General features: G+C 63.7%; 1 protein-coding gene across 1 annotated transcript; it reads left to right on the top strand.

Moving 5' to 3' along the window:
• The first annotated feature begins 213 nt into the window (after positions 1–213).
• QRICH2 (glutamine rich 2) lies at positions 214–23,014 on the top strand. The gene is made up of 21 exons (XM_036009077.1): positions 214–1,804; positions 1,996–2,079; positions 3,072–3,131; positions 3,467–3,657; positions 7,188–10,201; positions 10,367–11,560; positions 12,288–12,373; positions 12,827–12,924; positions 13,410–13,524; positions 16,478–16,732; positions 17,479–17,601; positions 17,708–17,782; positions 17,990–18,154; positions 18,279–18,400; positions 18,816–18,881; positions 19,143–19,244; positions 19,969–20,172; positions 20,477–20,621; positions 20,965–21,053; positions 21,390–21,517; positions 22,820–23,014. Exons 1-21 carry the CDS (start codon positions 1,106–1,108, stop codon positions 22,987–22,989), a joined length of 7,185 nt encoding a protein of 2,394 aa, XP_035864970.1. The 5' UTR covers positions 214–1,105; the 3' UTR covers positions 22,990–23,014.
• The last annotated feature ends 958 nt before the right edge of the window (positions 23,015–23,972 follow it).

Raw genomic sequence — 23,972 nt, 5'->3', positions numbered from 1 at the left:
AATCCGCAAATACGGTAAAACAGGAGTAAGTAGAGGTGCGTGCTCAGGTTCTTCTCAGCGTCCCCGAGTGTGTCCCATGTTCTGGAGGAACCCGGTGGGGGGCAGTCGGGTCTCTGGGGAGCGCCGAACTGGCGGCCCCGGCCCATCCTGTCTTTAACGAGCTGAAGTTCGCCGTAAGTCGGCCCGGCGCAGCGCGGGAAAGCTCCGTCGCCTGGTAACTAATTGGCACCAGATGGGCGGGGAGTGGTCTTGTCTAAGCCCTCCTCCCTTCGACGGTGCAAAGCGAGGTGGAAACTGCCCCCCAGCGGCCGGGGCGTCCGCCCTGCGCCCTTAGGTCCGTGCCACTGCTCAGTGTAGTGGGACAGGGACGGACGCGCAGCGTAGGTGCCGCGGTGCACGGTACGTCCGGGCCCGCACCGGCCTCCGAGGGTGAGCGAATCGTGGGCCTCTCGGACTAAGGGCCGGCGGGAGGCTCGGTGAGCATTCGGACGCGCCCCCTCCCGGAGCCGCCGAGGTGTTTGTTCCCCGATAAAAATGCCTTGGCACAGCCCCGTGTCGCCTTTCCTCGGGAGCGTTCACTGAGAACAGAAACGGGTGGTGCCCGGGAGTGTGGCCAAGGCGTCCCCGGGTCCCTGTGGGAGAGGGTCCCCGGGTGAGTTTCGGCAGGTCCCGCGAGGTGCGGACTCCTGCGCCCCGGACGCCGTCCTCCTCTGGGGGCGTGCCCCTCCGCGGAACCCTCGGGCACGCGGGGGCCACCGCCAATGGGTCGCCGCCCGCCCCCGCCCCCGCCCCCTTTCAAACGTCCGCTGGCCGAGACCCGGCGCGAGGGGAGGGCGGCGCTGGGCTTGAGCAGAGACTGCGAGGAGCCAGCGGAGGGCCGGAGGTGCCCCAACCCCGCCCGGGAGGCGGGCGCCGCCTGGGCTCCGGGAGCGCAGAGCGGCTGGGGCGCCCCTCTCTGAACTGCAGGCAGACTCCCGACAGAGCCCAGAGGCAGGGCAGGACGCGGGACCCCACAGGGTCCCTGAAAGCCCACAGTGGCCGTGAACAGTGAGGGGGCGTGGCCAACGGTCCGGCCGCGGGAGCTGACCGCCGGACACCGCGCACGATGCCGCCCGCGACGGCTACCAACAAGGTCTCCCTCCGGGAGCTGGCCGACCTGGCCATCGGCACCCCGGAGGTGGGCGCCGTGAACTTCACGGCCCTTCACACGCTCATCGTGGCCATGCTCAAGAACCTCCACTTGCAGGACACCCGGGTGAACTTCCAGACCCTGTCGCCTGAGCCGAGTCGTTCCTTGGAGGGCGCACGGGCCTCGATGAGCACCCCGCAGGTGGGTGTGCCCAAGGAGAAGCGGAGGAGCAGCGTGGCCAAGGTGCCGGCCCAGACGCTGGAGAGCCAGGTGAAGGACCTGGGCGGGCAGGTTCAGGACCTGAACCGGCATTTCAAGACCATGGACAGCCAGGTGCAGGCCATGCTGGATCACATGCAATACTTCACTGCCCTGGTAAGCGGAGAGGACTTGGACGCCCAGGAGTGGCAGGAGACCCAGGAGATGGAAAAGGACTTGGCTCAGGAGATGGCCACTCCCACCACGGATATGACCACGCCCACTATCGACACGGCCACGCCCACTATTGAGAAGACCAAGTTGGTGACGGCCACACCACTGCCCAAGATGCCCCCGCCTGTACTGGGGGCGGCCTCAGCATTGCCTGAGACGGCCATACCAGTGCCCGGCACGGCCACATTGGTGCCCGAGAAAATGCGAAGGGGGTTGATGAAAATGTGGAAGGACAGACCGAAGGTGAGAACACGCCAGGCGCCTCCAAACCGCCCTCCAGCCCAGGCTGGGGCTCAGTCCCAAGGGTGCCCACGACCACCCACCACTGGGGGGAGGAGGCCAGTACAGGCTGGTGCGGGTGCCGGGTGCTGGGATGGTGGGGGCGCCAGGCCTTGGTGCAGCCCAGGCCCACAAGGCCCCACTCCACCTTGCAGAGCACGGAGCTGCTCCAGACCGTCATGCAAGACGCGAAAATGCTGAAGGAAGTCCGGGAGAAAGCCCAGGAGATGACCCCAATTGTGAGGGTGGTGGGACCCCCCCTTCCCCCGCCCCGCATCACCCTTCCTCTCCTGGTTTGCATGGAGGCTCATCCCCGTGTATCAGACACCCAAGGGTCCTGAACCCACCCGGGGTGGGGCGGGGGTGGGGTGGGGTGGGCACTGACAGCTTCTCAGAGTAATCCTTTGAGTTTCCTCTGAAGCGTAAAGAAAGGTGGTGGTGGGTGTTGAAGACAAGCCGGGGCTGGGACGGAGACAGTTCTGGGTCATCCCCTCAGTCCCCCAACCTCCGACTGCAAGTGCAGCAACACCTTCATTCAGCTCTTTGTTTTCTGGGGGGGGGGGGTTAGGTCTGAAGACCGGGGGGCACAGCAAGAGGCTGAGAAGAGACTTGAAGGAGAGAAAAGGCTCCAAGGAGCCAAAGGGGAGGCTGAGACTCTGGGAGGGGGGGACCTCCGCCCACTTGGGTCATCCCAGGCCTCGAAACCCGAGCGGGGCTCATTTTTGCTCTGGGAAGCTTTGCTTTTGAACGTGAGGTGTTTTGGGGTGTTAGGTTGCTTTATTTTCCAGAGAGAAGACATTTTATTTACCTTTAGAGTCTTAGGTTCTGAAGGTGGGCAGAAGGTTTCCGTTCCAGCGATTTGCTTTTAAACAACACGGCACCACAGACGCCCTCCAAGTCCCCAGGGACACTTGTCTGTGGGCAGCGAGGGCAGCCCCGCTCTGCACCGGGCAGTGTCTCACTGGTGGGCTGTCTGAGGGGGGTCCTAGGACCAAAGGTTCCCATGCCAGCATTAGCGTTTGCCCCTGGCACAGCTGTCCCCACTGCCACCCCGCCACCCCCCATGTCCCCTCCTCTTGTCTGTGTACCCACCCTCTGTCTGTCCCCGGTTCCTCCAAGACCCACACGTCGCTCCCCCTCGCCCCTGTGTGAGTGTGTGTGTGTGTGTATGTGTGTGTAGGGGCCACAGGAGGGCCTGCTTTGACACCCCACCTCTGCACCCTTCTTCCAGAAACTTCTGCAACGGATCGAGGAAGTGGAGCGGATAGTCAGAAGCCGGGATGAAATCCTGGTAAGGTCGGCCGGTGTTGCGGGAAGGGCCCGCAGGGGTGGGGGGATGCAGCTCGGCTCCCTCTTGGCACCTCCGAGCACCTGCCCCGGATGTCTGTGTCCCCCCAGGGAGGACGAGCTCTGCCCTCTGCCTCTCAGGTGCTCCCCCGGGGCTGAAGGGAAAGCCCTCCCATCCCTGCCCAGTGCTCCACCAGGGCCCCCATGAGACAGGAAGCCAGACTCCCAGTGACATCTCCCTGGGGCTAGGGCTGCCGCAGGGCCCGCCCCCCTGTCAGCTCAGCCCTGCTCCTCAAACGTCCTGGGATTAACGGAGCCCGTGCTGTCTGTCGCCGTCAGGAACCCTTGAGCCGGAAGCTGACTCTGATACCTCCTGGGGAAGAAGTCACCATGGTCACCTGGGAGGAGCTGGAGCAAGCGATCGCGGACGGCTGGAAGGTCTCCCAAGGGGTGAACGCATTCCATGGGGGGCGGAGGTGTGGCGGCGGTCTCCCCCGAGCCTCTCCCTCTTTGCTGTCAGGCGGGGTTCCGTTGCGTGGACATCCATAGTTTGTTTCACAGTCTCCCACCGGGGCTGGTTTTCACGTTCTCCCCCAGTGCTACAACAGCGCTCCACGAGTGGACACACGCAGAGGGTGAATTCCCAGCAACGGAGCGTGCGTTTGTGGTCTGGGTAGCTTTCGGCTCATTGCCTCCGGTGGGTGGGTGGGGTTCTCATGTAGGCCCCGCCTCCAGCCGTGGAGGAGAAGAGGTCTCATCTCGCGGTTCCGCCAGCGCTGTCTGCAGGGGCCCCCTTCTTTGAGCTTGGCCACCCATTTGGATGGAAAAGGGCCCCTGGTTTACTTCTGCGGTGTTTCACAGTCCTTTCGCGGCCTGTCCTGGAATGCACAAGTCCCTTCGCTGTCGGTGGACAAAGGTGGACCAGCCGCGGCAGTAACGCCTCTGTAGGGGAGGGGCCCTTCGCTGACGGGGGAGCTTGCGCAGAGGCGCCTGGGGAACCAGATCCTCTTCGAGCCCCGTCCTTCCTTCACCTGAAAAGAATGGGGATGTTTCCATGGCCATCCAGGACGAGGACCAGCTGATGTGTGGTCTTGACATTTTCCTACCCCTGGCTTTGGGCATCTGGGTCCCTCAAAAAGAGGGAACCCTTTGGCGCCACCACATGGCCATCTGGGGTGCAACAGATATTCCCGTACAATAGACACCCTGCGGTTTTCTGAACTGGGGTGTGGGGGGGGCATCTTTGGGGGAAAGTATCATCAAAAAGCTTTGGAAGAGGAGTCTGCAAACGGGAGGGGGGGCCTAGGAACAGGCAGCCTTTGCTTTCACTGTTTTAAAATTCAAAAAAAATTTTTTTTGATTGCTGTGGACATGCAACATTAGTTTCAGGTGTACGACACAGTGACTAAGCTTTTCTGTGCTGCATTTCTTACAAAGCTGAAGCTGATTTACGGATACCACGGTCGTGTGTTCTGAGTGAGCCCACGTGTTCTCAGGGAGCCGGCAGAAGGCACCTGCGAGACTGTAAACAAACACCCACATAAGCACCTGGAGACATTCCGCTCCTCCTAGAGCTAAGAAAGTGTCAGCGTTTTGACAGTTCTCAGAATTGGGAAGAGCTCCCGAAGCAAGGGAGAATATAAATGCCACAAGCTTTTGAGTAGCTAGGGGTTAAGTGTAGCTCAGTGGTTTGAGCGCAGGCCTGTGAACCAAAGGGTCGCCGGTTTGATTCCCAGTCAGGGCATATGCCTGCCAGGTCCCCAGTAGGGGGCGCATGAGAGGCAGCCACACATTGATGTTTCTCTCCCTCTCTTTCTCCTTCCCTTCCCCTCTCTCTAAAAATAAATAAATAAAATCTTTAAAAAGCTAGAGGACGAGCCCAGGTGATGACAGGTGTCTGCCCAGGCTCCTGTCAAAGTCTGGGATCCCATGAAGTTGGGCAGCTCCTCTCCAATGAGCCCACAGGCGATATCTTCTGTTCTCATGGGCTTCGGGACGCAGACTCTTCTGGCTCCCTGGCCTCGTTTTCACGTGTGCGGCCGACTCGTGATTAGTCGCCTCCTGGTTATCCAATCTTCCTTCAGGCACTCGCTGTCTTTCCGCTCTTGAATTGGCCCGAGAACAAGAGCGCAGGTGGTCAGCAACAGCCCAGGGTGCAGGGCTGGGATGCAGGCCTTGCGAAGGTTTGGGCTTCTCCCCGTCCTCCTCTCTAAGGGCTGGCCTCCCCGCGCGCTGGTGCTCACTCCTGTGTCCCCCCTGGGGTCACGCTCTTCACTCCAGCCTGCCAACCTCTGCTTCCTTCCTCCCTCCCTCACTTCCTTCCTTTCTTTCCTTCCTTCCTTCCTTCTTTCCTCCCTTCCTCCTCCGTCCCTTCCTTTTTCTCTTTCTTTCTTTCTTTCTTTCTTTCTTTCTTTCTTTCTTTCTTTCTTTCTCTCTTTCTCTTTTTCTTTCTTTCTTTCTTTCTTTCTTTCTTTCTTTCTTTCTTTCTTTCTTTCTTTCTTTCTTTCTTCCTTTCTTTCTTTTTTAAATTGTCATTCACAACCTCTGCCTTCTGATTGGAGTGTTTAATTACTGAGTCCACCCCTTCCGTTTTGCTATTTGTTTTCTCTATGTCCCTCCACTCCTCTAGCATTGTACCATGTGAAATCCCTTGCTGTTTCTTTGCCCGTGTATTCTTTATCGTTCTTTTCTTTTTTGTCCGTATATTTTTTAGTTATTTTCTTAGTGGATCCCCAGCAGTTTTCTGTGTAGAACTGACCACTCTCCACTGCTGAGGCCACCCCCTTCTGGGGACCCTGCCCCACAAATTCTAGGTGTTTTCCACGCTGGCGGGCAGGAGCAGGCGCTGCGCCCAACCTCGTGAGAATCCCGGCACTGGTCCCTCTGGCCCTGTGGCTGGTTCCTCTCTCGGCTTCAGAGCGCTTCCTCCCAGGTGGGCCGGCCACTTCTGCGCAGGCGCCCCGAGGGGGACCCTCCGCAGACCTCCCGAGTCATCTCCGTGCTGCTGTTTTCCGATTCTTGGTCCCGTGGCCATGGCCGCCGCCTCCCCAACGCTTGGCTTTTCTCCCCGGCTCAGGGAGTGTGCTGGCCGCCCCGCCCCGTGAGCTGCCTCCCGCCCTGCAGCCTGGAAACTCCGCCCAAGCCGTAGGCGCGAGGTGGCGGTGTGGTTCGCGTCCTCTGTCTCCCCAGCTTCCGGGGAATGGCTGACCTCCGTTAGCTGGCAGCCAGGGCCCAGAAATCCACTCTCTCATCATTGGTTTTGGGTTTGGGATTGTGGTTGTTCCAGAAAGGAGGGCAAAGGCAGTCCTTGTGGCTCCGTTTGGGTTGGATGTGGAGATAGTCCATTACTCATTCTTTTCCAACAGATTATCGGTGTCCTCCTGTGTGGGTGCACCACACGCCATCCCTCCGTCCCCTACCGGTGACCTGTTTTTTTTTTGTTGTTTTTTTTTAAGATTTTATTTATTTATTTTTAGAGAGGGAAGGGGGGGTGGAGAGAGAGAGAGAGAGAGGGAGAGAAAGATTCAATGTGCAATTGCTGGGGGTTCTGGCCTGCAACCCAGGAATGTACCCTGGCTGGGAAAGTAACCTGTTTTTATAAGCAATGCCACAGGCTTAGTCTTCGTACGGGTACCTGGGCGGCCTTGTGTGAGCGTCGGTGGAGAACACTCCTGTCTGTGGAAGTTCTGGGCCCGAGGGCCTGTGCGCCTGCATTTTAAATATGCGGGTCAGCTGCTCCGCAGTGCACGCTGCTGCCGTCAGCAGTGCGCCGGCCTCGGGCGGACTTCGTACCTGAAACCAAAGCACTTGTGTTCTTTCTGCGGCACGGACCCCTTGCGTATTGTGGTGCCCCCGTCTTTCAGGAGGGAGGTTATAGATTATGATGCCACTTGCAAATGTGCAGATCCTCAGAAGTCTGCAGAACTGCCCTCCCAGAGTGTCAAAGCCTTCCTTTGGGTCCAGCTTCTATCTGGGGACCAGCGGGGACTGCCCCCCAGGGGCCTTAAGCGTTCCTATTCCGATAGCCCGGATTTCCTCCCCTCTGACCCTTACAATACTTTTACTCGCGGCCTCCGCTTGCTTTCTTCCTCTTCAACCAGGGCTCGGACTCAACAACAGCACTTATGAAGCGCAGAAGCTTAAGGCAGACGTCCTTAACATCAAATGACATGGGTCCGAGCGGGTCCTCCGTCAAGAGTTCAAGTGTCGACAAGACTCTGGATTCTACTGGTGGCTTTGGCCCAGATCAGACCTTACCAGGGGCCGGCAGGTCAGGATACCCGTCTGAGGGCGCGCCTGGCAGGGAACAAGGCAGACTCACCTCTGCCGCTGGGTTTCCTGGGAGAGAACAGCACCCCAGGGCCCGTGATGAAGCCAGCCTGGCCAAAACCCAGCAACCCCCCGAGTCCCAACTCAGAGCGGAGCCTCGAGACCAGTCCGGCTTCGCACACCCTGGCCCCGCTCCCGAGGACTCAGCCTCAGCTAGGGGCGGGCATCGTCCCGTGCACCCAGACCCGATGAGGGCGGTGCAGGTCAGCCCGGGTCAAGTCTACGCGTGGCCAGATCAGCAGGGGTTGGAGCCACTTGTCCTGGATCAGCCTGAATTGCTACAGCCGAGCACTCACCCGCCTGGCGTGTTCCCCTTCAGCACGAGCCCGCTGGGCATGATGCCGCCTGGAATGGGCACGCAGGAATCAGTAATCCCCGGCATGGGTCAGCAGGATGTGGTGCCACCACGGGTACCTGGCACAGAGCAGCAAGGACTGGCACTACCCAGTGTGGAGCAGCCTGGTGTAGTTCCACTTGGCACATATCAACAAGGTGTGAGACTTCCTGGCACAGACCCACGTGGTGTGGAATGGGCTGGCATGGACGAGAGTGGCGTGGGGCCGCCTGGCATAGGTCAGCAGGGATTTGCAGTATTTGGCATGGATCAACAGGGACTGGCTCCCCCGGTTACAGACCAGCATGTTCCGGGATCAGCTGGTCTGATGCAAGTTGTCACAGACCAGCAAGGTTCTGTACAGCTCAGCGTGGAAACACCTGAATTCGCGCACCGTGGCTTACAGCAGTATGTTGGGGACCAGCTTCGTGCAATTCAGCCTGGTGCTTATCCACCTGGTTGGGTTCAACCTGGTGCACATCCTGGTTTAGTCCAGCCTGGAATGGATCAGACTGGTTTGGTGGAGCCTGGAGCAGTACAGACCGGTTTGGTCCAACCTGCAGCAGTTCAGCCTAGCTTTGTCCAACCTGGAGCAGTTCAGCCTAGCTTTGTCCAACCTGGAGCAGTACATCCTGGTTTTGTCCAATCTGAAGCAGTACAGACCGGTTTGGTCCAACATGGAGCAGTTCAGCCTGGTTTTGTCCAACCTGGAGCAGTTCAGCCTGGTTTGGTCCAACCTGGAGCAGTTCAGCCTGGTTTGGTCCAACCTGGAGCAGTTCAGCCTGGTTTTGTCCAACCTGGAGCAGTTCAGCCTGGTTTGGTCCAACCTGGAGCAGTTCAGCCTGGTTTTGTCCAACCTGGAGCAGTTCAGCCTGGTTTGGTCCAACCTGGAGCAGTTCAGCCTGGTTTGGTCCAGTCTGGAGCAGTACAGACTGGTTTGGTCCAACCTGGTGCAGATCAGCCTGGTGCAGGTCAGCCTGGTGCCGTCCAGCCAGGAGCAGGTCAGCCTGGTGCAGGTCAGCCTGGTTTTGTCCAACCTGGTACAGGTCAGCCTGGTTTTGTCCAACCAGGAGCAGGTCAGCCTGGTTTTGTTCAACCTGGTGCAGGTTGGCCTGGCACAGGTCAGCCTGGTTTTGTCCAACCTGGTGCAGGTCAGCCTGGTTTTGTTCAGCCTGGTGCAGGTCAGCCTGGAACAGGTCAGCCTGGTTTTGTCCAGCCTGGTTCAGGCCAGACTGATGCAGGTCAACCTGGTACAGGTCAGCCTGGTTTGGTCCAACCTGGTGCAGGTCAGCCTGGTGCAGTTCAGCCTGGTTTTGTCCAACCTGGTGCAGTACAGCCTGGTTTGGTCCAACCTGGTGCAGGTCAGCCTGGTGCAGTCCAACCTGGTGCAGGTCAGCCTGGTTTTGTCCAACCTGGTGCAGTTCAGCCTGGTGCGGTCCAGCCTGGTGCAGCTCAGCCTGGTTTTGTCCAACCGGGTGTAGGTCAGCCTGGTGCAGGTCGGCCTGGTTTTGTCCAAACTGGTGCAGCTCAGCCTGGTTTGGTCCAACCGGGTGCAGGTCAGCCTGGTTCTGTCCAACCTGGTACAGTCCAACCTGGTGCAGGTTGGCCTGGTGCAGTCCAACCAGGTGCAGGTCAGCCTGGTTCTGTCCAACCTGGTGCAGGTCGGCCTGGTACAGTCCAACCTGGTGCAGGTCGGCCTGGTGCAGTCCAACCTGGTGCAGGCCAGCCTGGTTTTGTCCAAGCTGGTGCAGGCCATCCTGGTTTTGTTCAACCTGGTGCAGGTCAGCCTGGTTTTGTCCAACCTGGTGCAGGTCAGCCTGGTGCGGTCCAACCTGGTGTAGGTCAGCCTGGTGTAGTCCAACCTGGTGCAGGTCGGCCTGGTGCAGTCCAACCTGGTGCAGGCCGGCCTGGTGCAGGTCAGCCTGGTTTTGTCCAACCAGGAGCAGGTCAGCCTGGCGCAGGTCAGCCTAGTGCAGTCCAACCTGGTGCAGGTCGGCCTGGTGCAGGTCAGCCTGGTGCAGGTCAGCCTGGTTTTGTCCAACCTGGTGCAGGTCAGCCTGGTTTTGTCCAACCTGGTGCAGGTCAGCCTGGTGCAGTCCAACCGGGTGCAGGTCAGCCTGGTGCAGTCCAACCTGGTGCAGGTCAGCCTGGTGCAGGTCAGCCTGGTTTTGTCCAACCTGGTGCAGGTCGGCCTGGTTTTGTCCAACCTGGTGCAGGTCAGCCTGGTTTTGTCCAACCTGGTGCAGGTCAGCCTGGTGCAGGTCAGCCTGGTGCAGGTCAGCCTGGTTTTGTCCAACCTGGTGCAGGTCGGCCTGGTTTTGTCCAACCTGGTGCAGGTCAGCCTGGTGCAGGTCAGCCTGGTTTTGTGCAACCTGGTGCAGGTCAGCCTGGTTTTGTCCAACCTGGTGCAGGTCGGCCTGGTGCAGGTCAGCCTGGTATAGTCCAACCTGGTGCGGTCCAACCTGGTGCAGGCCAGCCTGGTTTTGTCCAACCTGGTGCAGGTTGGCCTGGTTTTGTCCAACCTGGTACAGGTCAGCCTGGTGCAATCCAACTGGGAACAGGTCAGCTTGGTGCAGGTCAGCCTGGCACAGGTCAGCCTGGTTTTGTCCAACCTGGTGCAGGTTGGCCTGGTTTTGTCCAACCTGGTGCAGGTTGGCCTGGTTTTGTCCAACTTGGTGCAGGTCAGCCTGGTACAATCCAACCAGGAACAGGTCAGCCTGGCACAGGTCAGCCTGGTTTTGTTCAACCTGGTGCAGGTCAGCCTGGTATAATCCAACCAGGAACAGGTCAGCCTGGTGCAGTTCAGCCTGGTTTGGTCCAACCTGGCACAGGTCAGCCTGGTTTGGTCCAACCTGGTGCAGATCAACTTGATTTGGTCCAACCTGGAATGGATCAGCGGGGTTTGGTTCAGAGTGGTGTATATCCACCTGGTTTGGTCCAGCCAGGGGCCTATCCCCATGGTGTGGTCCAGCGTGGTGCATATCGTCCTGATTCCATGCAGCCTGGGACGGATCAGGGTGGTCTGAGCCAACCTGGTGCAGATTACCAAGGCTTGGTACCACTAGGCACCGAGTCCCGCGGCTTCCCGTCCCGCTCGGATTATCCACCTTTTACACCGCCACGCCCGTATCAGCACGGGGTGGTGCCTCGTAGCACAGATCATCCTACCCAGGTGTCAGCACTTCCAGCCTCGCAAGGTTTGATGTCACCAGGTCCAGTCCAAGAGGGTTTGGCACCAACAGAAACTTATCAACAGGGTTTGATGCCCCCTGGCACAGACCAGCGTGGTCCGACACCGATAAGCACAGGTATGCAACCTGCACGCCCAGAGCAGCAGCCTCTGGCCCCACGTGGCCCGCAGCAGCGTGACCACACACCCTCTATCCCGAGCACCCCCGGCTTCGAGTACCCCGGCCCGAGTGGCCTGGGATACCCAGATAGCAATAAGTATGTCCGAGTCGTTTTGGATCCAAATCAACCTGAGACTCATATCCAGACTACCCCACGCCAGGATGCTGCCTCTTCCAGGCGTACAGACTCCCTTCACCATTTCGACCAAGTCTCACCGCAAAGGAGCAGTGTCGTGAGCGAGAGACACGACTCACTGGACAGAATGGCCATCAGCTTCCCCGTGGCAGTGGAGACGTTCCGTATGATGGGGGAGCTCATCGCCCTCTACATGGAGCTAAAGGAGACCATGAAGGAGCTGGACGAGAAGAAGGCTGGCCAGTCCGACCTGGAGAAGATCCAGTACCTGTTCTCCCTCATGGGTGGGTACCGCCGGCCGGGAGCAGGGGCCACAGTCTTTGTTCTGAATGGATTTCATCTCTTCCCGGCCCCGCACCACCCTCACCCCGCAACCCCCGACCTCGAACCCTGGCAGCCGGGCTCTTCCGAGTCCCAGGACATAGAACGCGTCTGTTCTTAGTCATTCCGGGTTCTCCGAGAGCCTTCAGGGTCCAAAAGATGGAGTAGAACCAGCAGGAGCAAAGGAGCTTCAACAGCAGAATGAGGCAGTGTCTTAAGCCTTTAGCTGCCGGGGAGACAAGGGGGAAGGGGGCACCAACAGTGTCTGCTGGGGGCGGGAGAGACTGTGGGAGATTCAAACCTAACTTTGCCCATTCACAGCTCCAGGTCCAGAGTAATTTTACTTAGAGAGGGGAAGGGAGGGAAGAAGAGAGGGAGAGAAACATCAACGTGCGGGTGCCTCTCACGCGCCCCCTACTGGCGACCTGGCCTGTAGCATGCGCCCTGACTGGAAATTGAGCCCGGGACCCCTTGGTCCACAGGCCAGCGCTCCGTCCACTGAGCCACACCAGCCGGGGCTCCTTAGGTGGATTTCTTATGGGCCAGGGACACTCCTGTCTCCTGTCTTCCCATCCCGTCCCCACGGGCCTGTGTTCTCCGGGGTAGCCTCCTCATGGGGGCTGGAAATGGGGACGGGAAGCCCACCGGGAACCCCACCATTTCTGACCCGAGGGGCCCTGTTTTCCGTAGTGCAAAAGACCATCCCGCCGGAAGTGCAGGAGCAGACAAAGAACATAAAGGCCCTGGCCAAAGAATTCCGGCAGGAGAAAGCAAAAGTACGTAAGGGAGGGTGGTCCCCTTCACCCTGCGCCAGGAGTCCCCCACGCCCCTGGCGCTGGCATGCCTGACTCGGCCCTTTCCCGCACTCGCGGGGCCCCTGGGTCCCGACAGTCCCGTCGGGTAGGAGAGGCCCTCGGACATCACCGTGTCCATTTCCCGATCGCAAACCAGACGCTCGGAGCGGCGAGGGCGCAGCTGCGCCGACCAGGTGGCCCGAGTGCGTCCAGGTGCCCGCAGGTGTTCCCAGTAAAGCCCAGGCTCCGGGGCCATCTGGGGCCAGTGGTCACGGCCACCTGTCCACCTCCCCGGGGTGGGTGAGTGGATGCACGAAGGTTGGATGAGGATTAAGGACCAGGGGAGGGGCTGGCTCAGGCTGGAGCGGCACCTTCAGGAAGCCCGGAACTCCAGCCTACCTGGCCCTCCTCCCCCCCCCCCCCCCCCGCTTGTAGATGGACAAGATACAGAAGATCCTGGAGGGCGACACGCACCCAGACATGGGGAAGGAGGTGAAAAGCAGCCAGCTGAGCTTGCAGCTGGGCCTCCTCAGGTAGCTGCCCCCACCCTGACCTCACCCGTGCTCAGCCAGGGAGGCGACGGCGGCTCTGGTCCACCCGGTGCTGACCTTTGACCCGGGTGACGGCCACTCTTCAGTTTGCCCGCGTCTAGTTCAAGTGGCTGGTGGAGGTTCCCCACGTTCCTAAACCAGCTCAGCACCAGGGTTTTGAAAGAGCCCTCCTCCCCTACCTCTCAAAAAAGCCCCTTAGACTCTGTGCCCAGTCCGGGGCTGGGAGTGCTTGCTACAGTCCCTCTGAGGCCTCTCTGCACAGTGCCCGGCCTCGCCAGCTGGAGGCACCCTGGGCACCCAGCCCAGGACAGGCAGGGCCTTGGGCTCTCTCGTCGGAGCCTGCTGGGAAGGCTGAACCAGGCCCCGTCCGTCCGCCGCCACCCCTGACGGCGGGGGCCAGCACGGGGGAGGGGGGGGGCCGGGCCCCTGGGCTGGCGCTGTGGCCAGACCGTCTCTTGCGCATGCAGAGTCACCATGGCCGACATCGAGAAGGAGCTGGCCGAGCTGAGGAACAGCCAGGAGCGGGGCAAGGCCAGCCTGGAGCATTCGGTCTCCGAAGCCTCCCTTTACCTGCAGGATCAGGTGAGGCGCCCATCCGGCTCAGCACAGGGGCGGGGCCATTCTGTTGGCTGCCCAGCAGGGGGCAGCCTCATCCGTCCCCACCAGCTCCTCCTCTGTGTGTGTGTGTTGGGGACGGGGGTGGGGGGGTGGGGAAGAGGGCTGTACCTGGGATTCAGCCTCTCGTCATCCAGAACCGGCTCCGAGGCCCCTGGTCCACGAGCGGCAAGGCCCGCGTCAAGGCCTGCCTGCCCGCCTGCCATGAAGGCGTTCCCCCCATCTTTCAAAATTAGGTGATTCCCGCCCCGTAGAACTCACCCTTTTAAAGTGAAGCGGTGGTTCTTGGTCCAATGACAAAGGTGTGCAGCCATCAGCGTGACCGGATTCCAGAGGGCCCGCCCCCTCTCCCCCCACAATGAGCCCCCGCCCCTGTCAGCAGCCACGCCCCATCCCCCCGCCACCCCTGCCCCCGGCAGCCACTGGCGGCGCTCGTCTCTGGGGAGACCCCCGTCCTGGGCGTGCCCCGTAAATGGAATCTCACGCAGCACGTGGCCTTCTGCGCCGGCCCCTCTCACGCGGCGTGAGGCTCTCCGGGCTCCTTCCTGCCGCGGCGTGGACTTCCGTCGGTGCCACGGCCGCCTGCGGAAACACCTTGTTTATCCCGCCGTCGGCGGAAGGGCACCTGGTGTTTCTGCCTTTGGGCTCTGCTGGATAAGGACGCCATGAGCATCCATCTGCGCGTTTTTGCGCGGCCGCGCGTTCTCACTTCCCTTGGCTGCGTGTCGGCGAGTGGGGGGCTGGGCTGCACGGAACCTCCGCGGCCGGCGTTCTGAGCGGCCGCCAAAGTGTCTCCCACAGCCGCCGCGCCGCTCACACCGCCAGCGGCCACCCGCGAGGGTTTCAGCCCCTCATCCGCACGGACACTCACTTTCCTTTCACGCATTTGGTTGGTCAGAGCCCGCCTAATGGTGCGGCGCGGTGTCCCATTTCGGTTGTGGTTCGCATTTCCGCGGTGGCTAATGATGTCGCGCATCTTCTCCTGTGGTTATTGGCCGTCCGCGTATCCTCTTTGGAAAGATGCCTGTTTCAATCCTTTGTCCATTTGAAAATTGGGTTATTTGTCTTTCTGTTGTCTAGCTATTGAGAGTTTTTAAAAAATATTGTGCTATTTTTATTTATTTTTTTAAGATTTTATTTATTTATTTTTAGAGAGGGAAGGGAGGGAGAAAGAGAGAGAGAGAGACACCAATGTGAGGTTGCTGGGGGCCGTGGCCTGCAACCCAGGCATGTGCCCTGACTGGGAATCGAACCTGCGACACTTTGGTTCACAGCCGGTGCTCAATCCACTGAGCTACGCCAGCCAGGGCCTGTTGAGAGTTCTTCATCTATTCTGGATACTAGACTGTTGTTGGCTGTGTGATGCGCAAGTACTCTGTCCCACACTGTGGGCTGTCCCTTCCCTCTCCTGCTGGTGTCTGCTTCTCAGTCCTGGGCGAGGCCAGCCGCGGCCGCCCCGGAGCGTTCCGCCGAGGAGTGTCGGGACCGGGAGCAGCCCCCTGAGCACTTCGGGAAGGGGCCGATAGGAAAGCCCGCTGAGCCGAGGGGGCCCGTGGGCGTCGAGGCCCCATTCTGGGCCACTCCCAGGTTTGCTGGGACAGGGGTGTGACCGCGTCACGACCCCAGAGCAGGTCACTGTGTGTGCGAGTCACCTGTCATTCCAAAGCCCCCGTCTGAGCTCAGCCACCTCCAGGTTCCTCCCAGGTTCACTCCCCCTGGGGCAGCCTGGCCTCCTGGGGCAGCGCCAGTGAGGCTCCCGCTCCCACCCCTGACTCCCCAGCCTCCGGGGCTCCCTCCGCTGCCCCTCCTCACGGGACGGCCACTTCTCACCCTTCCTGAGCCCGCTGAAATGCCAGTGGTTTGGGGCGCATCTTCCACTCTCCTAGAGAGAACTACCCCCCTCTCTGAGCCCTAGGTCCCACTGACAGGCTCTTCTGGACTCTCCAGGGGAGTGCAGGTCCTCCTGGGTGCGAGCCAGGGAGGGGCACCGGGCCCAGGCGGAGGGGGCTTGGCTGGCGGTAGGTAGGTGTGCGTGCAGGGAGCCAGAGACAGAGGGGCGTCCAGGCCGAGGCCCAGGCTGGTCCAGGCCGCTCGCTGTCCGTCTGTCTGTTCTGGTGCGTGTCTGTTCCCGCGTCTCCTTCCTCACCCACCGCGCTCAAACACTCTCACGTCTCTTTCCCGTCCTGCTCCGGCAGCTTCTGCCTCTCTCACGCACCGTCCCACGTGGCTGCCCCAGCCCCGCTGTGTCACACATGACCACGAGAGGGCGCTCCGGTGGGCCCCGCCCCTCCTTCTGAGCCAGGCAACGCGGCACAGGTCTTCGGCCAGTCTAGGGACTGGATGCCCTTGAACCGGGCGGGCGCCTGTCCGGGACCGATTGTTTGTGGGGGGCAGAGGAGGACCGTGGGGAACGGCAGAGAGCAGGAGGGCCGGTCGGTGGAAGGCGTTTGCTCCCGCCCAGCCCACGAGGGCGCCCTGGAGTGGCGGCGGCACTCACCACAGCGCTTTGCTGTGGGCGGCGTGCCACTGGGTGAGGACTGGGCGTGCGTGAGGCTGCCCCTCCCGTCCCCGGGCGGGGGCCGGGCCTGTGTGTCCTCAGGGGCCTCTGACAGATGTCACCCCTCTCAGGTGTAGCTCGAGGAGCCATGCCATCACAGGGCGCCAGCGGGTTGGCTGGAGAAAGTCTCCCACATGGGCTTCCCTCAGCTTTGATGCCCCTCCCCGAGAACCCTCGTCACTGTTTCACGGACAGATGTCGCGCGCCTCCCACAGGCCACGCGTTCTGCGAGGCACTGAGGGGACGGCGGCTGCCCAGGTCCCGGCAGGCGAGGGGCGGGAAGCGCAGGCTGGCTGTGATGGTGGCCGGAACGTGGCCGGGCCCCACTCACGGCCCTGTGCCCGCCCTCTCGCCCGCCCCCAGCTAGACAAGCTCCGGATGATCATCGAGGGCATGCTGGCCTCCTCCTCCACGCTGCTGACCATGAGCATAGCACCTCAGAAGACCCCGCTAACCCTGACGCCTGGCCATATTGACCCTGGGGCCACCTGCCCAGCCTGCAGCCTGGACCTGGGCCACCAGGTCAGCACGCTGGTGCAGCGCTACGAGCAGCTGCAGAACATGGTCAACAGCCTGGCGGCCTCCCGGCCCTCCAAGAAGGCCAAGCTCCAGAGCCAGGTGACGCCCGCCGGCTTCCCTCCCGCTGCAGCCGCCCCCCGGCCCCTCGGGGAGGCACATGGAGCCTGGAGTGGCTGGCAGAGCCCCCAGGCACTGCTTTTCCGTGGGGGAGCCCTTCCTGACCTCGCAGAGGCACCTGGTCCTTCCACAGGGTCACGGCAAGGAGCTCTCGGAGTGGGGGGACCATGGGCTGGGAAAGCACAGCCGGCTGAGGATGGAGCAGAGCCCCCCACACGCCCTGGGGACGCTGGCATAGCTTTAGGGGTTGCCGACTCTCCTTCACGCCAGTCTTCCAGACCTTTGCCCGATGCTCCCCACAAAGGGTGGGTCTGCTGGTGGGGCTGGGGCGGCCACAGGGCCCGAGCCCTGCCTTCTGGGCTCTGGGATGCCGATCCAGCCCGGGGTGGGTGGGCAGACCGCAGCCCCCAGGCCGACTCTCGGGGACCAGAGGCAGCTCACTACTTCTGAGCTTCCATCACCTCTGCCCATCACACCCCTGACCCCGGCCGACCAGGTCCCCCGGGGCTGGTCCCTCCTAGGAGGCAGGAAACTGCACCCCTGGCCCCCTTGGGGGGGCTCACAGGAAGAGCCTAGAGCCTCCTGCTGTCGGCGGGCAATGGAGGAGGCAAGGAAGCGGGGTCAGCACCGGCCTGCAGTGGGCCCGCCTGCTGGGTGCCGCCGTAAGGGCTGGCTTGCGGTGCCCTGCGGCGGCCTCAGGGAGCCTGCCTCTGTCCCTGTCGCCACAGGACGAGGAGCTGCTGGGCCACGTGCAGAGGGCCATCCTGCAGGTGCAGGGCGACTGTGAGAAGCTCAACATCACCACCAGCAACCTCATCGCCGACCATCAGCAGAAGCAGAAGGACATCACTGTGAGCCAAGCCGCCGGCAGGGGGGCCGGGGCGGGGGTGAGGCGGGACCCTGGCCGCCCCCCCCCTTCAGTTTCTCACTCCCTATTCTCCGCCTCCTCGCCCCCAGGCCTTGTACCAGGGTCTGGAGAAGCTGGAGAGGGAGAAGGCCAACCGGGAGCACCTGGAGATGGAGATTGACGTGGTGGGTAGGGGGCAGGCCCCGAGGGGCTGCCGGTGTCCCTGGGGGGGAGAGGCCTCGCTGGGCGTTCTTGGAAAGGCCAGGAGTGGAGGGGAGCCCACGGGGGTGGGGGGCGGATGTGGGCTCAGTGTCAGGGCTGACCCCTCAGGGCACCCTCCGTGGCTCTCTCCCATCGGGTGGCGGGGGGCGCCTCCCCCTCTCTCCGGGCAGAAAGCCGACAAGAGCGCCCTGGCCGGCAAAGTGAGCCGCGTGCAGTTCGACGCCACCACGGAGCAGCTGAATCACATGATGCAGGAGCTGGTGGCCAAGATGAGCGGGCAGGAGCAGGACTGGCAGAAGATGCTGGACCGGCTCCTGCTGGAGATGGACAGCAAGGTGAGGGGGCCACAGGGTGCTGCGAGGCCCCCAGACTAGGGCGGCGCCACCTTCCCCAGGCCCTGCGGCCCCCACCTGCTCCGTCAGTGCTCACCTGGATCCCCCACACCCCCGCCCACCGCAGCTGGACCGCCTGGAGCTGGACCCTGTGAAGCAGCTGCTGGAGGACCGGTGGAAGTCCCTGCGGCAGCAGCTCAAAGAGCGCTCCCCGCTCTACCAGGCTGACGAGGCCGCCTGCATGCGGAGGTGCGGCCTGCAGGGGCCCAGATGCGCCGCTCCCACGAGCGCACAGCGTGCTCGGGGGTGTGGCTAATCCTGCCCCACGGTAGGAGTGGCAGTATTGTAGAGCTCAGGCCACTTTGTAGTACAGTGAGAATGGAGTCCCCAGTCCCCCGAGATGAGACCACTCTTAGGGGACTCTGGCTGAGGCAGCCTGATTTGTGAGGTTTCCACTGCTGGCCACCAGAGGGCGCCCGAGGCCCACACAGAGCATCCCCCAGGGACAGGTGGGTTAGGGCAGGCCGGCGCTGCATCTGGCCCAGGTGTGGGCCCACAAGTCCGTGAGTTCCAGGGGAGCAGGGACCGGGTGGGTTCTCCACCCCCCCCCACTCCAGACCCTCTGGGCAGGGCACTCACCCTCCGTGTGTCCCGTTCCTCACAGGCAGCTCTTGGCACATTTCCACTGCCTGTCCTGTGACCGTCCCTTGGAGACTCCTGTGACTGGACAGTGAGTGCCCACACGGGGCCGACCCAGCCGGGTGGCCATCCCGGGGTGGGCACGGTAGGGCTGTGTGTCTCCTCCATTCGCTCCCCGCCTCCGGCGCACGGCCTCTCCCTGCCCTCCCTCGCGGCTCTGCGCCTGCCTGCCTGGACAGTTGCCTGTCCCTCGGTCCTTGGGGCAGGCAGCACAATGGGGGGGTGGGGGGGGAGTGGGCGGTGGACTCGGGCGATGGCAGGCCTCACACTGCTCCCCTCTGTCCCTGCGCAGACCCATCCCCGTGACTCCCGTGGGGCCCAGCCTGCCGGGGAGCCGCTCCACGCGCCCCTACACCATCTTCGAGCTGGATCAGGTCCGGCAGCAGAGCCGCAGGCACGTGCGGGGTCCTGCGCAGGGCTCCCCTGGGGGGCCGGGCGGACAGGCGACGTGGGGGGCCCTGTTCCCCGCCGGGACGCTTCCTGGGGCGCCGGAGAAGCAAGAGGCAGGACCAGTGATCACCCGCCTTCAGTCCCACAGGGGGTCCTGCTGGGACCTCGCCCCAGGTGCCGAGGTGCCGGCCACCTTGGCTCCTCACACCCCCAGGCCCTGCGGCTGGCTCAGCAGTCCTGGCATGGGACCCGCGTCCCATGTGCCCATGGGACCCGAGGGGGGTTGAGGGGGGACCAGCGTCACTCAGCAAGAGGGCCGCGCGGCGAACGTGGGGGACGCGTGTGGGCTGCGGTTTCACACTGCTCCGGGCTCCTGCCCACCTCCCTGCAGCCTTCCGGTCCCCTGAGCTTCAGTGGGAAGGGTGGTTTTTATGTTGCGCTCAGGAACCCAGGGGTTCCAGGTGTGTGCACTGGACATGCGGGGACAGGGAGAGGCCAGCGCCACCACCCCGGTTAGCTGGGGGAGCCGGGCTCCCCTCCGGGGGGCTCCTCTGCGCTGTCCCACCTCAGGAACCCTGTCCTGCTTACACGCCTGCTCACACCCCCTTGGGGACCGTGGGAAGGGCTCCTGCCCGCCCTGGGCCCCGAGGAGCCGGGGGCCGACAGGGTGTGGCGTGGGCCGGGGCCCTGCCTCCGTGGCCGCCTCAACCTCCTTCCTGCGCCCGCAGCCTGAAGCTGGGCAGCGGCGCCTTCCTGAGGGCCGACCTGGCGCCCCTGGAGCGGAGCGTGGGGCGCCTGCACTCCATGCACTCCAAGATGCTGATGGACATTGAGAAGGTGCAGATCCACTACGGGGGCTCGGTCAAGGCCAGCAGCCAGATGATCCGCGAGCTACTGCAGGCCCAGTGCCTCAGCTCCCCCTGCTACAAACGGTAGGAGGGCAGGAGGACAACACAGCCGGAGCCCCTGGCCGTGGAGACACCTCAGCCCGGACCAGGGAAAGCCCTGGGGCTGGGGGGTGGCAGTGGGGGGAGGGTTGCCTATTTATGTGTGTGGACTTCCGGCCGGCGGCCAGAGGGCTGTGCTGCTCGCTCCCCTGCCCGTTCTGCCCCTTGCTCCTGCCCTGGACCCCAGAGACCCCAGCAGACAGCTGCCCCCAGCCTCCCTGGGGCCCGGCCCCACCACAGGCGGCCCAGGTCACATCTGTTCCCAGTAACTCGGCCGTCCGCCCCACAGGGTGCCGGACGTGTCGGATTACGCCTACTCGCCGGTGCCCCGGCCCTGCGGCGGCAGCCACACGCTCACCTACCCCTACCGCCGTGCCCGCCTGCAGCACCTGCCGCAGGGCCTGCACCCCGAGGAGATCCAGCTTGCCCTGAAGGTCCGGGCAGGCGCTGCTCGGGAGGGGGACCCCGACATAGCCCCAGGTCCTTGAGTCGTCTAGAAAACCCACCCAAGGTCACCCCATCCCGCCCTCTGCCTTGAGGCAGTTTGTGACTCAGACCTAGTTAAAGCCTCAGGTTCGGCGAAAAGGAACGCCCCCACCTGCAGCCCCCACCTGGGCCCCCCCCCCCCAGGGCAAGAGCACCTCCCCCGCCCCTCGCCCTGCGGCTGTTCCCCGGTGCCGCCCAGAGCCCCTGGAGGGTGCCCCAGGCCCGTGCGGAGACGGGCAGAGGGAGAGATCTGGGTGCCACGTGGTGACGGACACCTGCCCGCCTCCACAGCACGAGGTGGACATCTTGGGCCTGGATGGACACATCTACAAGGGGCGGATGGACACAAGGCTGCCCGGCATCCCGAGCAAAGACAGTGAGTCCCACGGCCCGGAGGCCCCTTCTTGCTCAGGCGTCTGGGGCCCGCCCCGCACTCCCTGGGGCCGCGGGACCTGGCTGTCTCTTTTCCCGCCTCCCCGGATCCAGACGGGCAGTCTCCAAAGGCCCGGGCCGCTGCTGGCGGGCGGCGGAAGGCTGGGCAGGCTCTGCTGCTCAGCCAGGATGCCGTGGCGTGGCCCCGCTCTGGGCGGGCTGTGCCCGCCCGTCCCTCCCCCTCCCCCCTCCCTCCCCCCCCCCCCCCCGTCCCCACAGAGCTCTCGGTGGGGGTCTCAGCGCGGACCCTTCTCCCCAGCGTCCCCGTCCCCGTCCGGCTCGAGCATCACCAGGCATAAGACCAAGCTGTCGCGGCTGCTCCACGTGCAGCGGCACCCGTCGTCCCTCGGTGACAGCGGCCAGCTGCCCTCGCGGCCCCAGAGCGCCGAGGTGCCGGCCGGCAACACCTCAGGTAGGGGCCCTCCGCGTGGGGTGTCCTTCCCGAGGCCTCAGGCCTCCCCGCTCCACCAGCGCCCTTTCCTGTGCGTGGCTGGTACACGCCTCTATTTCCCCGGGGAGAGGAGGGGCCTGGGAGCTGGGGGGCGGGGGGGGGGGGTGGGAGGAGGAAGAGAGGCCGCCATCGCTGCTGCTGGCTCGCCGCACCCCAGGTCCCTGGGGCGGGCACCCCCGTGGCGCCCCCTGTCTCCCAGAAGAGGAAACAGCGGCAGGGGGCAGCCCAAGACTCTGGCTCGGGCAGGAGCCTGTCCCTGCTCCCACGCGCTCACGGGCTCTGCGTGGTGGCGGCTGGGCCGTCCGGCCCTGCCCGTGGAGGGGACCCTCCTTGCCCGCAGCTCTGGAAGGTCCCTGGACTCTCTGCAGTCCCCCGGGGGGCTACGTCCTGCCTGACAACTAGAGGGCAGAGGGCCTCCCGGGGTGAGGCGGCACCCGGCCTGGAGCCAGGAGGCCAGGTCACGTCCAGGTGTGCCTACAGAGGCAAGTGTCCCCTCCCCCGTCAGTAAAAGGGACACCGAGCGCTGCTTCGTGCCGGGTCCCCACGAGACCCGGAGGGAAGGCTCTGCCCTCGCTCCGGCGAAGTCACCAACCCATGTGCTTCGCAGCGGCTCACGGGTCGGGGCCTCGGGCGGTAGGGGGCCCCGCAGGAGCTGGAGAGGGCTGGTGACGGTGGGGGTCGGGCCCCGGTGAGGAGCCCCGCAGGCACGCACACATGCGCATGCGCGGTCCCGGCCTCACGCCGACCTGCGCAGACTCGGCTCCCACTCCCTCGCTCACGGCGGAGGGGGCCCGGGCCCAGCGCCGTCCAGGTGCCTGCCCAAGGCTACCCGGGGCGGAAGCAGCAGTGTTGGGGTTCAAAGCCAGGCTGTCTGCCATGGACAGAGCAGGGGGTGCCATGCTCCTCCCTCCTCGGCACCCCGCCGTCCGGCCGGGGGCGCTAGCAACATGGGAGTCGGCGAGAGGACAGTGTTCGGGACACCCCTGCCCTTACCTGTGCCTGTTGCCCGAACACTCAGTCCCCTGTTCACGGAGGACACGTGGCCAAGGGGCAGGGTCCTGGCCGGCAGTAAGGGGCTTACTGTCGCTCAGCGGTTATCCGGAGCTTTGCTGAGGGCACCTGTGAGGACCACACCGCCTGGCCCCGGGCAGGTTCCCTCGCCGGCCTGTTGTCCCCCGAGCAGCCCCCGCAGGCTCCGGGGTTCAGCCGCGGGAGCGGGCGCAGGGAGCAGGCAGAGCCCTCCCCATGCCTCCTGTCTTGCAGCTTCTCCTCCCCAGCGGGCGGACAGACCGGTCTCCTCGCAGGGACGCCTCTCCCAGCAGCTCAGCGCCCAGGAGGGGCCCGAGATGCGCCTGGAGGTGCCCCCTGGGGAGGGGCTGGAGGAGCCCACCCGCGGGCCGAGGTCCTCCGCTGATGACCGAGCGGAGCTCTGAATAAAGGCCGAGGAAGCAGCTCCGGGTGGCGAGGCTTCTCTGGCCCTGCTTGGGAAGGTGGAGCGGAGGGAGGGCCCCAGGTGCAGGGGCAGACCTCTTCAGGGGGGGGCGGGGGGCTGGCTTGCAGCGTGAGCATTAGAGCAGGGCACCCCCTAAACCGATTGGAAGTCATTCCCTGAGAGTGCCGGGGCTTCGGGCTGGCCAGAGCGGGGCAACTCCTACAGCTGCCGTGGCCTCCCGGGCTAGACCAAGGCTGCTGCCCTCCCCGGCTGCGGCCCCGCTGTCCTCCCCCGGGACGCCCAGTGTGTGTGAGCAAGCTGTACCCTTGGGGCAGAGGCGAGGGTGGCAGCTGCCCGCTGCCCTCCCGCGGCTGGCTCAGGGCAGAAGGTCTCTGGTTGAGGCCCCCCGCTGAGGCGGGAGGGCTCAGGCACAGGGTCTGCCAGTGCTGGGCCACCGCCCCGTTCCCTCTGCGCCCAGCCCCGCGAGATGGAGACCAGTGTGCGGCCCCGGGAGGCCTGGCCCGCTCCAGGCCCTGCAGCTCCCGCTGCCTCTCCCCACGGGTCCCCAACATGCAAGAGGGCTCGACGCAGAGTCCTCTGTGCTCAAGGCCTTGCAGGTTGGAGGGACAGGGGACCACGTGTGTAGCTCTGTGCGGGCAGGGCGGTGAGCGTGGGGCACACGCCCCACCCTGAGGCCTCGGGTCTCGGAAGCAGCTTTGTGGCCAGGCCTGTTCTCATGCGCTCGCTCCGCAAAGGTGGAGATCCCCCGCCCCCAGCCGGTCCCCCCGCCATGGGAAAGCAGCGTCCGGGGCAGGAGGCCTGCTGTAGGGCGTGAGGGCAGGGTGACAAGAGTCACAGAGGCAAGTGCGGCAGGAAACAGCCCCGAGAAGGGTTTCTCCCCAGGCCCCGTCCCACGCGGGCAGGAGAGGGTGGGGCTGGCTCGGCCAGGTGCTCCCTGCGGAGGGGCACCCCCACTCTTTTCCC

This window comes from Phyllostomus discolor, chromosome 8, assembly GCF_004126475.2.
Source record: "Phyllostomus discolor isolate MPI-MPIP mPhyDis1 chromosome 8, mPhyDis1.pri.v3, whole genome shotgun sequence".
Taxonomy (NCBI): Eukaryota; Metazoa; Chordata; class Mammalia; order Chiroptera; family Phyllostomidae; genus Phyllostomus; species Phyllostomus discolor.
Note: the sequence above shows the minus strand (reverse complement) of the source record. Positions and strands in the feature narration are given on the sequence as shown.